Source organism: Salmo salar, chromosome ssa05, assembly GCF_905237065.1.
Source record: "Salmo salar chromosome ssa05, Ssal_v3.1, whole genome shotgun sequence".
In the NCBI taxonomy this organism is placed as follows: Eukaryota; Metazoa; Chordata; class Actinopteri; order Salmoniformes; family Salmonidae; genus Salmo; species Salmo salar.
Genome location: NC_059446.1, coordinates 27,366,755 through 27,380,672, shown reverse-complemented (window position 1 = coordinate 27,380,672; position 13,918 = coordinate 27,366,755). Strand labels below are relative to the sequence as shown.

The 13,918-nt window shown below is 42.6% G+C and overlaps 1 protein-coding gene across 1 annotated transcript in view; it reads left to right on the top strand.

Moving 5' to 3' along the window:
* Positions 1 to 13,918, top strand: part of LOC106604533 (rap guanine nucleotide exchange factor 2) — a 152,967-nt gene that overhangs the window by 33,257 nt on the left and 105,792 nt on the right. The window contains 2 exon segments of the mRNA XM_014199234.2: positions 12,051 to 12,121; positions 12,631 to 12,687. Coding sequence (XP_014054709.2) covers positions 12,051 to 12,121; positions 12,631 to 12,687 — 128 coding nt within the window.

The window sequence follows — 13,918 nt, the reverse complement described above, 5'->3', positions numbered from 1 at the left end:
GAGAGCCACAAATGCATTTATTCAGCGTTGGTGTTCAGGATTCGCTGTGTGTGTGGCTTGGGGGAGTGTGTGTGTGTGTGTGTGTGTGTGTGTGTGTGGCGTGATTTGGGAGGGTGACGCATGTGTGCATTCCTTCTCTAAAGAAGAGAAATGCCCAGTTATGAGCAGTCGACCTGCATATCATAAAGGATATCATGATTTACAAGTCCTTCTAAATCCCCCGTCATTGAAAACCAATCAAGATGAGAGAGGAGCTCACCTCATCAATCTAAAGATGTCACCATTTGCCACCTTAGATTTACTACCACCCAAAATTCCATGCTCACCTGGTGAGGGGGGGGGGGGGATTTACACTCTTGGAGCCCAAAATATTCCCCCCTAACGAAAGCCATGCTCGTCGCAAAGCCGTTTTGACTGGTTGTTCCCTAACAACCAGGGAACGATGTCATCATAACCCATGGCTGGAATTGCCTTTCAGAGAATGCTGAGGGGAGAAATTGTAAGGAGATTGATTATTGGTTTCCATAAATACCGAAGTGGAGGCCTGAAAATATGCACTGGCGGATATGTTGAGGATTAATGGCCACAGGAGCAGAGAGAGTGGCTGATTTTTAAAGCAGCACTGTATCGAAGCCCATTCGAGCCAGACCTGACTTGCTATTATCATCCCAACTACTTATGATTCATGACCTTGGCCCCCAGCCCTGCCATGCTTGTATATTTAATTAGACAGAAAAACAATACAATACATTTTGGCATATTTGTCCCCATACAGCAAATCATTTGTTTGGTCAAATTCACCTTAATATAATTCTACCCATTTTGCTTCATTTTGGGGTGGATTAGCATGAATTGGTCTTTATGGGATGTTCTGTAACTTTGATTATCCCGCACCTCTTTTTGAGCGAGATGGAGCGTATTTCATTTTACCCGACAGTTGGCTTTGTTCCCGGCTGGGACCTGCTACAACCTGGTTGAATGACAGTGCTGAATTATCCTTTTGTTGAAACGAGTGTTCAGAGTCCACGGTTAAATCCATACTGGGCCATTGTGGTTAGGTTAGAGGGTTGGAGTCGGGGGCAATGGTTGTGTTGCATTTATGAAGCATGATAAGAGGTTGTGGACAAAGTCATGGTTGGTTGTACGTTTAACAGTATCTGTGGTCAGAAGTTGTGGCTAGAAGCTGTGGAGTTGCTAAGAAGAGTCATGGTGATTGTTTGAATGCGAGTCAGTTTGTTGTTAGTCCAGGTGATTGTGGTCACTGTAGTTGAACTTGGAGGCTGTGTGGTGAGGTCATTGGGGTTTGGTCAACACTCATCCTTGTGTAGCACCATTTTGTACCGGTAATGTTTGAATAGCCTGCTGTGGTTAGTTAAGCGGTAACTTTTTTTGGTCTAGTTTCAATGTTTTGATTGGCTAACTTTGATGTATTGCCATGTCTACCCATGCTGGCATAATTGTGATCTATAGTTACTCACGCCCTGCTCAAAGCATAAAATGCAGTGCTAATTAGATGACTGTTGAGATCCTGTATCGATGTCGCTTGACTAATGTTGTGTGGATAACGTTAAAATAACACCAGACTGAAGGCCTGCGGGCAAGTTAATGCTCATTTAGCGTAGACCGATTGGCTCTTTCGCACCCAGAGGCATAGCAGGGTTACAATGTCTTGTCCTCACAATGCATAATCTGATATTCAGCGCCGCGTCCACATGCTGCATTATTCAACATGGATACACTTTTCGCTGGTATTATACCAACTTGCTTGCTCCATATTTCTTATCCTTATGAAAAGCTGTTTCAGAAGTTATTTATTTCCTTCACGATTTTGAGTTTTCCCCCAAACAGCCCACAACATTCTTACCAGCCCCCCCACTCCCCGTCCCCATAATTCCGTTATCTATACATAGTCGTAGGCGTAACATTGCCGTATCCCCATATTCCCCCAAAATAACATTGTTAAATGTTTGCTCACAAACGAGACTGTCGCTGCCATCTTGATTACCTCTCTGAGGATTCAACCTGAGGAAAGGTAAACATACTCATGAATTATGCATGCATCTTTATTTACCACGTTAATTATTCAGAAGATATCAGTTGCTTGGTTTTTGCCAGAGGGTTGTAGTTTGTGGAGAAAAAAACCCACTACAATAACAGTGGCTGAATTTAGCTTCCTGAACGAGAAAAAAATTGCACATTTTATGAGTTTTGTCAGTACCTTATGATATTGTACATGGAATTGTCTTGGCTGTTTTCAATAAGAATAATTCAGTAATAGTAGTTCTTACAAAAATAACTAGCCTAGTTATGCAAAATATTCCTCTGTGCTGACGACAACCGTTGCAAATATGCAACTAACCCCAATAGAATGAAGCCAAAGGAATGATTCTACAGAAAGTTATGCCAGCACAGGCAGAAATCAGTCTCATTTAAAGTTCCTATCCCCTAGTTCCCTACCTGAGGGTCTGACAGGTTAACAGTGAAGCCATCTTATCATCAAATTCTTACACATTAACAAGTGATTAGCCTTGTTGATAACTGAAGCTCCTCTGGTTACTTTCCCTCAGACACGTTTCAAGCCAGCAGCTTACTGCTATCTTGTTATGAGATCATGTTTAAGATTGTGACATGAATTTAGTCCCATTTAGGTAGTATTGACTACAGCCAGGTATTAGTACTATAGCTGCGATACTGTAGGTTATAAGGTAGCCTTAGAAACGGGCCCCATTTATTGTTCACTCACTTGGGTTTGGAAATAACGATCTGTAACGAAGCACAGTGAGGGGACTATTTTATAGTTTTAATCCTTTGACTCCGCACCCCCTCACCCTGTTCATAACCAACAATAATGACCCTAATAAGGACCTCCGCACGTGATGTGGCCTGAAGGCTCCTGCTTCAACAGCCGTGCTCACCGAACCCGCCCTGCAGTCAATATGCATATTCATAAGGTCCGGAGCGTCAGTGCTTCCAAACTTGTCTATTTTTAGTACTTTTTTTTTTTTTTAACTTCTCTGGTTTTCCATGCACTGATGAATGAATGCAGTGTAATGGTGAAATGTACCAGTCCTGAGCCTTTTTTGAAGCTTACATTGAATGTTAGCAGTGTGTTAGCATGATAGCTAGTGCAGTGGTCACCAATGTTCATCAATATTAGCAGTGCGTTGGCATTAGCATAATATCTAGTGTGGTGGTCATCAGACTGTACGATTGTTTATCCCATGGGTAACGCTGTTGTTTTTGTCGCACTGCTTTGCTTTATCATGTCCAGGTCACAGTTGTAAATCAGAAATTGTTCTCAACTGGCCTACCTGGTTAAATAAAGGTGAAATAAAAAAAATAAAAGTCGATGCCTGTACACCCTATTGATCCCATGTATTTTCATCTTATAAATGAATACATTGAAGATTCCTACTTGTAAATTGCAATTTAGAACACAGGGTAGACAATTCTGATTTTAAGAAATATTGTAGTCCAAAGAGTGCATACCACCAACCGCTCATATTAGCCTAGCATGCATCCTATTTGCATGCTTAAGGAATCTCACTGTGCTATTGTTCTTAGTCTTTATCCTGGCAGCTCAAGTGGAGGGTGCTAAGCTCATTCACATGCCTCCTAGATTCCTGTTACCGAAATCCACCATGTCACCCCCTCCCACAATTCACACAAACAGGGTGTGAAGCACTGCTAGAGATTGGGTTTCCTTGAAATGATCGATTAGCAATTGTTTACTTTTTCCATTGCACCGCATTGTTTTTCTTCCAATTTCCGGTATGTTTGTGTGCTGTGTTGTCTTAGCTTGTTGGAGTTAGCTAGCACAGCAATACTAATGCTGCTACTTAGCTTTGTGTAATGTGTGTTGGTGCCAGCCTTGGCTAATAATTTCAAGGTATCACCAGGGGGAAACAAGTGTTGCCCCACACCAACATTCCTACCATAGTGTAGTGCACATGGAGTTTTGAAAACAAGACCGTTGGCCTTCTCTTTGCCAGGAGTCAGGACACCCACTGATACTGTGTGTAGCGCCCAGCTACTCTGTGACCTTGCCCTCCTACATAAAGGTTCCACCTGCTGTCTGGTCGCACTGGGCAATTGATAAAAATATCCCTCAGGCCCCACACTCTTTGTCAATAGATATTCAAGGACAGCAGTCAATGTCCTCTCACTCACAGGCACACAGGAATACACACATACCACTGCACACATTATTGATGTTACTTCCACAATGACACACACTTGCACAAGCATTATCTGCCTGCCTGCCTGCCTGCCTGCCTGCCTGAGGTGTACGTGTCTCCTACAACATTTTGGATAAACTGTTGTCCTTGCTATTTTGAATGGCTGGGGGCCTCATGAGTCCTGCTTGGCACACTGACACCGATGGGGGCTGGGGTGTGTTTGTGCTGAACTGACAGTATAAACCTACTATGTGCCATTTGCACATACTTGACAGTAGACAACACTGACCTGGTGACCTTCACCACTGTCTGTGTGTGTCTGTCCTCTGCCTCTCTCTATACGCTCATACCCTCCTTCCAGTCAGCTGCCTTACTAAATACTGATTACATTAAAGCCTCAATTTTAGCCTCAATGCAAATAGTCTGGGTAGCCATTTGATTAGCTGTTCAGGAGTCTTGCTGTAAGATTTGACAGTGAGCTGTCTCTGGCTAGCACCAGAATGTATCCAGGCACAAGACCTGTTCTAACTAACGGATGACCCAGATTCCTCTTCCTCCCGACATGTCATACCTTCCATAGGTTAGGGAGCGGTGGAGGGCATAGCATAGTGTTATTTGTCTGAGGAATGCAGTCCTCACCCCTGGCTGACACATAAGATGGCCCCTCTACTGTCACGGTAAGGGGATCCATTGACACTGGGACTCTGCTTGGTGGGATGGACCATCAGATTAGAGGCCTAACCTGGTTAAGGATCAAGGTCAGAAATCAAAATGGCGGCAATCATACTGATAATGGGGGTGTTTTTCTCTTTCTTTTTTTGTTCCACCGTGTCACCGATCGCTAGGTCGAGCTATGAACTTGTTGCCACATCTCATTGCCCTCTGAAGATATGGTGAAATCATCACCCTCAGCAGGTGACAAGTTAGAGATTTGTTGTGAATCTAGCACGGCTCGGCTCCGAGTCGCAGGAGATTGTTGTTCTGTTTCGGGGAAAAGTATAAAACGATCTTTGTGCGAAGCGTCCCAGATTTAAAAGCCCAATTCTTGACGTGCCTGCCTGCCGGGGATCGGGGACACCGGCGTCTTAAGGCATGTTAATGGACTGAGCTAACTGGTCGATGACACATTGTTTTGATGGAGCAGAGAACCGGACTAGTTACACAAGGCATGCCAACAGGATGTAGCTCACAGAACTTGATGTTGGCAACAACTTCTCATCAGTGACAGACCCATGCTTTCCCACACGTGGCCTTACTGTTGGTCTATCTCTGTCACGTATGCCCAGTAGTTGTGACTATCTCCTGATAAACTTTTGAGGAATACTTTTAAAGTACATCCTTTGTTCTTTCCTTTAAGGTGATCACTGATCTGCTAAAGAGACTATCAGCTGGCAATCACCATCTACTATCACCATTGACTATCAGCTGTTTAAAATCTCTATTTTACGCTGTATTGGAGGCTGCTACTGTTGACTGAATGATCGAGATTATGATAGTAATACTGTCTTACATAATAACCAATGACAGGAGTGGGTAACTTCCCTTTGTAAGGTCAATACATCCAATGAAGTGCTCATTACACTCATCCCATGGTGAGTTTTATGGCCAATAACATGTCATATAATTTTAATATCCTGTGGAAACCAAAGGCCACATTAACCACAACTGCCAATCTCACATTTAAAATTCTCACAGCAATCTCACAGATATTGTATCATTATAATATATAGGCTCATATGTTACAACATTGGACGTCTCTTAGCTAAGACAATGAGGTTTAAAATGGTAATAAATCATCATTTTGTGGGTGCTTGTATTATCAGTGGTGACCTTGGAGCGATTGGGCACATTGACAGATTTTTCACCTTGTCTGCCTGAGGATTGTAACTAGTGACCTTTCGGTTACTGGCCCAACACTAACCACTAGACTACCTGCTGTCCTCTTTGTAAGTCCAAGTTTACCTTCCCCACAGGTCTTTAAGGGTGTGACCCCACCTTTTGATGTCTCGCCTCCAGTATCAGTGTGATAAGATGCAGGGGGGTTTGCATTCACGCTGACCCAAATGAATGTACCAAATACTCATTCAGACCAATGAAAGGAGCGGACAGTGAAAGCTCCCCATCTTGTTTGCAGACACATCAGTGGATTTCAGATGAGGAGTGGCTGTCGTTTTAGAATTTAAATGAGGCTTTGTTGTTCATGTCCTTCCCATTTTATTGTAAGTGAAAGGGAGCAATTTGAGGTCTGCGATTGCTGACTGGAATCTCTAAAATGTTTTATGACAATGTTGTAAATTCTTCACCCTCGGAATGACGTTATATACTAAGTTATCATGTTATAGGCTTAGTTCCCATCATAACTTGAATCTAAATGATCATGTAAAAGGCCTCCTCTTAACTTGAATCCAGGATCTCAGTGGACGTGCATGGTTTTAGCTAAACATTCATTTCCTCCTTGAACTCTCTCCGCTCAACTGATTGTCATGTCTATTTACACGTTGGCCCAGAGCCCTGTTCTGTACCCTACTGCCCATGCAGTTACACAACAAACCATAGATAGATAATGGAGACTGGAGAGGCAGCCTTGGTCATATTGGCCCCCAAAACAAAGAACACAAGGCTATCGTTGTTGGCTAATGCCCTAATGTCCTGGGAGAAAATACCTCTGCTAGTTTGCCTACAGTATGGTACGCTACACTGCTACTGTCTGACTCAGATCCAGAGGTGTAGTGAAACATTAGATCCCCCTGATCTAAGGAAGTGAGCAGGAATTGGATGGTAACAGAGAAAAATGTCCCAGACCCCATAAAGACTAACATCTGGTATTTCAAAAATGTGCTTGAATAGCACTGTTATTAATCACCCTCATCAAATACTTGCTTTCTTTCTCTTTCGCTGTCTCTCTCACACACCCACTCATCTAACTTGACATTGCTTGACTCTTATCCCACTCCCCTACCTTGAGTCTATACAGTCATTGCCGTCAATATGCAATACCAGATGAACTTTGACATATCCCCCCCAGTGTTTTGCGGTTGGCCCCAACATCTGAAACGTTATCCAATCCAAAAACACAAAACCGGAAAATGAAAATGCATGGTAGCGAGAGGCAGTGGAAAAATGGTGTCCCTCGCATTCTTTCCGTCAATCTGAAATATTTAAGACCAAAGCCACAATTGATGGTTCTGCATATTTGTCTCTCTCATTGGAGCTCCTGAGTGGCATAAGAGTGGTGCTCTTTCCCACACTGTGCTATAGTAGGCCTATGAGAAAACACACCAGTAGCATGTCACCTAGTGGTCGTTATTGTTAAGGTCTGCTTCCATGTATGGCAATGGGAAATTAGACTTGTGCGCTGGTGTTTTGAATCTTCCTTACAACCTTTCCTTTAGGTTACAGTCTGTTACTGTAGGTGATTGGATAAGTCAAAGCAAGTTTTCAACCTTAGTGTGTTCACCTACCAACCTCTCAAATCTGTGATTAAGCCTACTTTAAGACTGAAAAATGTCACCTAAGCTTTCAACAGGGCCTTGTTGTCCCGTGTGAGTCAGCATGTTCACGGTTCATTCTATGTAAGCAACATTGAGGCATAATGAGTCCAGATTATCCCTCCCAAAAATGGCATTGGCAGTATTTGTCTTGCTTAAATTCATTGTATAGCACCTTTTGTAGTCATATTCTCATATTTTACTAGGCCTACATCTAGTCACAAGTATAAGAATGTCAATATGTCTTATTTTGGTTCATAGCAGATTGCTGGATAATTTGTTTCAATGTACTGTGCCATTTTGTTATGTTAAATCCCAAATAAATTGCCCTGTCCTGTCCTTGTACAGTAGATGGTGCCAGAACCTAGCCAGTCTCCAAACAGAATTATCAGGCCCACACAGTATACAAATCAGTGGGCGACATCAGAACAGAACATAAGGCTAGAATTCAGCTGGGGATATCACTGTATGATGTAACCTAGTCTATTAGGCTGGGGATATCACTGTATGATGTAACATGGGGCGAGGTAACCTAGTCTATTAGGCTGGGGATATCACTGTATGATGTAACATGGGGCGAGGTAACCTAGTCTATTAGGCTGGGGATATCATTGTATGATTGGGCGAGGTAACCTAGTCAATTAGGCTGGGGATATCACTGTGTGATGTAACATGGGGCGAGGTAACCTAGTCTATTAGGCTGGGGATATTACTGCATGATGTAACATGGGGCGAGGTAACCTAGTCTATTAGGCTGGGGATATCATTGTATGATGGGGCGAGGTAACCTAGTCTATTAGGCTGGGGATATCATTGTATGATGTAACATGGGCGAGGTAACCTAGTCTATTAGGCTGGGGATATCACGTTGTACCTAGTCTATTAGGCTGGGGATATTACTGTATGATGTAACATGGGGCGAGGTAACCTAGTCTATTAGGCTGGGGATATCACTGTGTGATGTAACATGGGGCGAGGTAACCTAGTCTATTAGGCTGGGGATATCACTGTGTGATGTAACCTAGTCTATTAGGCTGGGGATATCACTGTGTGATGTAACCTAGTCTATTAGGCTGGGGATATCACTGTATGATGTAACATGGGGCGAGGTAACCTAGTCTATTAGGCTGGGGATATCATTGTATGATTGGGCGAGGTAACCTAGTCTATTAGGCTGGGGATATTACTGTATGATGTAACATGGGGCGAGGTAACCTAGTCTATTAGGCTGGGGATATCACTGTGTGATGTAACATGGGGCGAGGTAACCTAGTCTATTAGGCTGGGGATATCACTGTGTGATGTAACATGGGGCGAGGTAACCTAGTCTATTAGGCTGGGGATATTACTGCATGATGTAACATGGGGCGAGGTAACCTAGTCTATTAGGCTGGGGATATCACTGCGTGATGTAACATGGGGCGAGGTAACCTAGTCTATTAGGCTGGGGATATCACTGCGTGATGTAACATGGGGCGAGGTAACCTAGTCTATTAGGCTGGGGATATCACTGCGTGATGTAACATGGGGCGAGGTAACCTAGTCTATTAGGCTGGGGATATCACTGTGTGATGTAACATGGGGCGAGGTAACCTAGTCTATTAGGCTGGGGATATCACTGCGTGATGTAACATGGGGCGAGGTAACCTAGTCTATTAGGCTGGGGATATCACTGCATGATGTAACATGGGGCGAGGTAACCTAGTCTATTAGGCTGGGGATATCACTGTGTGATGTAACATGGGGCGAGGTAACCTAGTCTATTAGGCTGGGGATATCACTGCATGATGTAACATGGGGCGAGGTAACCTAGTCTATTAGGCTGGGGATATTACTGCATGATGTAACATGGGGCGAGGTAACTTAGGCTGGGGATATTACTGCATGATGTAACATGGGTCGAGGTAACTTAGGCTGGGGATATTACTGCATGATGTAACATGGATCGAGGTAACCCAGTCTATTAGGCTGGGGATATTACTGCATGATGTAACATGGGGCGAGGTAACTTAGGCTGGGGATATTACTGCATGATGTAACATGGATCGAGGTAACCCAGTCGATGGACCTTTTGAAGGCCAAGCTAGTTTAGGTTGTTTAGTTCTAATTCAACCAACAGCCAACGGTCTGAACAGTGTTTTGTATTGCATGCATGTAGTGTATTTTGATGGGACATAAGGCGTATATTTGATATGCTATTAGCAATTCTAACTTTGCATAATAGCCTATAGCCCTTGTCTGTTCAATGTGCATACGTTATTATCTCATGTGTGATTGTTCTAATAATAACTTTCAAAAGATCACATTTCAGCTTGGATCTGCTCAACATCTTGTGTTTGATCTATGGTCTTGTGTTTGTAGTAACTCACACTTTGGTACGACCCACAGGTCATTTTTACCAAACACCGCCTCCCCTTTCTCAATCTTTGACCTCTAACCTGAGGTGCTTCAAACCGGTTGACCTCTCCATTCATTCCCCTTGGTGTCAGACGGTGTCAGCTGACAAAGTCAAGACAAATGAAGGGAAGCACCACCCGTCCTGTTTTCTTTTTGGTCTCTAAAATGTGTCTTTCTTAGATTAGGTGCTTTGGGCCTCTAAGTGTGTACTATTTTTATTTATTTTATTTTACCTTTATTTAACTAGGCAAGTCAGTTAAGAACAAATTCTTATTTTTAATGACGGCCTAGGAACAGTGGGTTAACTGACTTGTTCAGGGGCAGAACGACAGATTTTTACCTTGTCAGCTCGGGGATTCGATCTTGCAACATTTCGGTTACAAGTCTAACGCTCTAACCACTAGGCTACCTGCCGCTGCCTTGAATGGCAGAGGTGTGTCTGTCTATGTGTCTCAGGTTATTTCTTTATTTTTACTATTTTCTACATTGTAGAATAATAGTGAAGACATCAAAACTACAAAATAACACATGGAATCATGTAGTAACCAAAATATTGTTAAACAAATCAAAATATATTTGAGATTCTTGAAAGTAGCCACCCATTGCCTTGAGAGTTTTGCACACTCTTGGCATTCTCTCAACCAGCTTTGAGGTCATCACCTGGAATGCATTTAAATTAATAGGTGTGCCTTGTTAAAGGTTAATTTGTGGAATTTCTTACCTTAATGTGTTTGAGCCAATCAGTTCTGTTGTGTCAAGGTAGGGTTGGTATACAGAAGACGGCCCTATTTGGTAAAAGACCAATTCCATATTTTGGCAAGAACAGCTCAAATAAGCAAAGAGAAACGACAGTCCATCATTACTTTAAGACATGGTCAGTCAATGTGGGAAATTTCAAAAACTTTGAACATTTCTTCAAGTGCAGTTGCAAAAATCATCAAGCGCTATGATGAAGCTGGCTCTCATGAGGACTGCCACAGGAAAGGAAGACCCAGAGTTAACTCTGCTACAGAGGATAAGTTCATTAGTTACCAGCCTCAGAAATTGCATCCCAAATAAATGCTTCACGGAGTTCAAGTAACAGACACATCTCAACATCTACTGTTCAGAGGAGACTGCTTGAGATTTTTGGTTTCAACTGCTGTGTCTTTGTGAGATACAGAGTAGGTGAACGGATGATCTCCGCATGTGTGCTTCCCATGGAGGAGGTGTGATGGTGCTTGCTGGAGACACTGATTTATTTAGAATTCAAGAAACACTTAAACAGCATGGCTACCACAGCATTCTGCAGCGATATGCCATCCGATCTGGTTTGCGCTTAGTGGGACTATCATTTTGTTTTTCAACAGGAAAATGACCCAACACATCTCCAGATTGTCAGGGCTATTTGACCAAGGAGAGTGATGGAGTGCTGCATCAGATGACGTGGCCTCCACAATCACCCTACCTCAACCCAATTGAGATGGTTTGGGATGAGGTGGATCGCAGAGTGAAGGAAAAGCAGCCAACAAGTGCTCAACATATATGGGAGCTCCTTTAAGACTGTTGGAAAAACATTCCAGGTGAAGCTGGTTGAGAGAATGCCAAGAGCGTGCAAAGCTGTCATCAAGGCAAAGGGTGGCTACTTTGAAGAATCTCAAATCTAAAATATATTTTGATTTGTTTAACACTTTTTTTGGTTACTACATGATTCTGTGTGTTATAACATAGTTTTGGTGTCTTCTATTATTCTACAATGTAGAAAATAGTAAAAATAAAGAAAAACCCTTGAATGAGTAGGTGTGTCCAAACTTTTGACGGGTACTGTGTGTTAGGGACAGCACTGGTCATTTTAGAAAGGTTGTTTGGCTCTTAGAACTGCTGACCCTTCATGTCTGTCTACTGTTAACACACTGACCTTTTTCCCATGATATTCCAACACCCTGCACCCGGTAAAATCGGAATGTTAAAATGCTAATAAACTGACGCGTCTCCTCTATTCACACAGGACCTGGAGATAGTCTACTCCTATCTGCATGGGATGGAGGCCCTGTCTAACCTCAGAGAACACCAGCTGAGGTGAGCGCTCCCACATTGATTCAGATTGAGCAAATGAATTACACATGAATTTATACTTGTTAATTACATGGATGATCTGTGATTAGCAGTTGTACAATACCCTGATGAGACTAAAACTATTATTAGACGGTAACACCTTAAAGGAATGTTTTCCTCTGCGGTAGCTAGTTCTCAGAGACTTGTTTTTCTCCTGCTTGTTTTGAATCCTTGAGCAACAATATGCATGACATGCTCTGGGCTGTTTTTTTGGAGTTTGTTTTTTGATATCGCTGTTTACTAAGATAAAGTTTCACAAATGCCAAGGCGCATGAGTTACTTTTTAAAATACTGACATTTCCTTCCTCTTATAAAGGGAACCCCAGTAGAGAGCTTCTACAAACTCAATAAACTAAACTTAGTGAACCCAACCATCCATCTGTTCTATTGTATTTGTTAACTTTGCTGTCACTGTTGTCTCCTCTCTTCCCCCCTCTCCCCCCCTCCTCTGTCCTTCCCCCTCTCTCCTACAGGATAATGTGTGAGACAGTGCGCTATGAAAGACACGAAGCCAATGAAGTGCTCTATTAGTAAGTACCTTTATGTGTGTATGTAGGTACACATTCTTAATGCATCCATTCTTAATAATAAATCATATCTAGATATTCTCTGCCGGAAGCCTTTACACAAGACATGGTCAGAGTCCAACTTATTGACAAGCTGCGATTATGCCCCATTAATGACGCGCCGCGAAATTAATGATTTCGAAAACAAATGGCTGTGCGCATCAGCACGGTCACCAGATACCCTCTGTGCTGCCTAGGAGTGAATCTAAACCACTGAAGCAGAGAGACCTGCAAGTTAGTCCGGAACAATTCAATTTGGCCAACATGACAAGTCATTGAGTTGTGGTTGATAACAAAATGAAGCTTTAATGGCTACCAAAACCTTGTTTTGATGGTTAGTTCCTGGCTAGCTAAGCCATTTTGAGGTAAGCCTCTGTATGTTGTCTTCCAATTCAGACAGATAAAAATATAGTGGTGTGTCTTGAGAGGGTTGAAAAGGCTTGTAGTTTAGTTCTCCCGTTGGCACCGTCCACTCCATTGTTCCGCCCCAAGACATCCTGTTATGATGCTAAGAGCCTGAGACCCTCCTGGATATACACACACTGACTGGAAGACACACACACACTTGAGAAGAGGTTTTGCTGTTGTCATCCATATCTGACGAGAAATAATTACCTTTATAGAAAACCGTGTCCACACGCAGATATAGGTGCAGGAGACGGAAGTTCATCTGATTTGACCTCTACGAGATCGGTGTCCCAATATTGGGACAGTTGATGCTAATTTGCGCTAATGTGACTAGAATGATGTTGTAATAAACAACAAACTTTCCAGGACCTAGACATGTCTTATATGGGCAGAAATGTTAAATTATTGTTAATTTAACTGCACTGTCCAATTTACAGTAGCTATTACAGTGAAAAAATACCATGCTATGGTTTGAGGAATGTGTACCAAAAACAAAAATTACCACGGCAACTGGTTTGAGACATTCACCTGGGAAGGTAAATAATATACTTTCATTCAGTATTCTTGCTCTGATTTGTCATCCTGAGGGTCCTAGAGATAAAATGTAGCATAGTTTTGTTTGATAAAATCCATTTTTATATTCAAATGTAGGAACTGGGTTCTACAGTTTGAACCCCTGATGCCTCTTGCTCCACACCCACCCCGCCCGGCCATCTAGATGTGTGAAAGTTAGTGAATAAACTAATGATCCATCATATATGACATTCCTGTGAGTTTGTAAACTTAA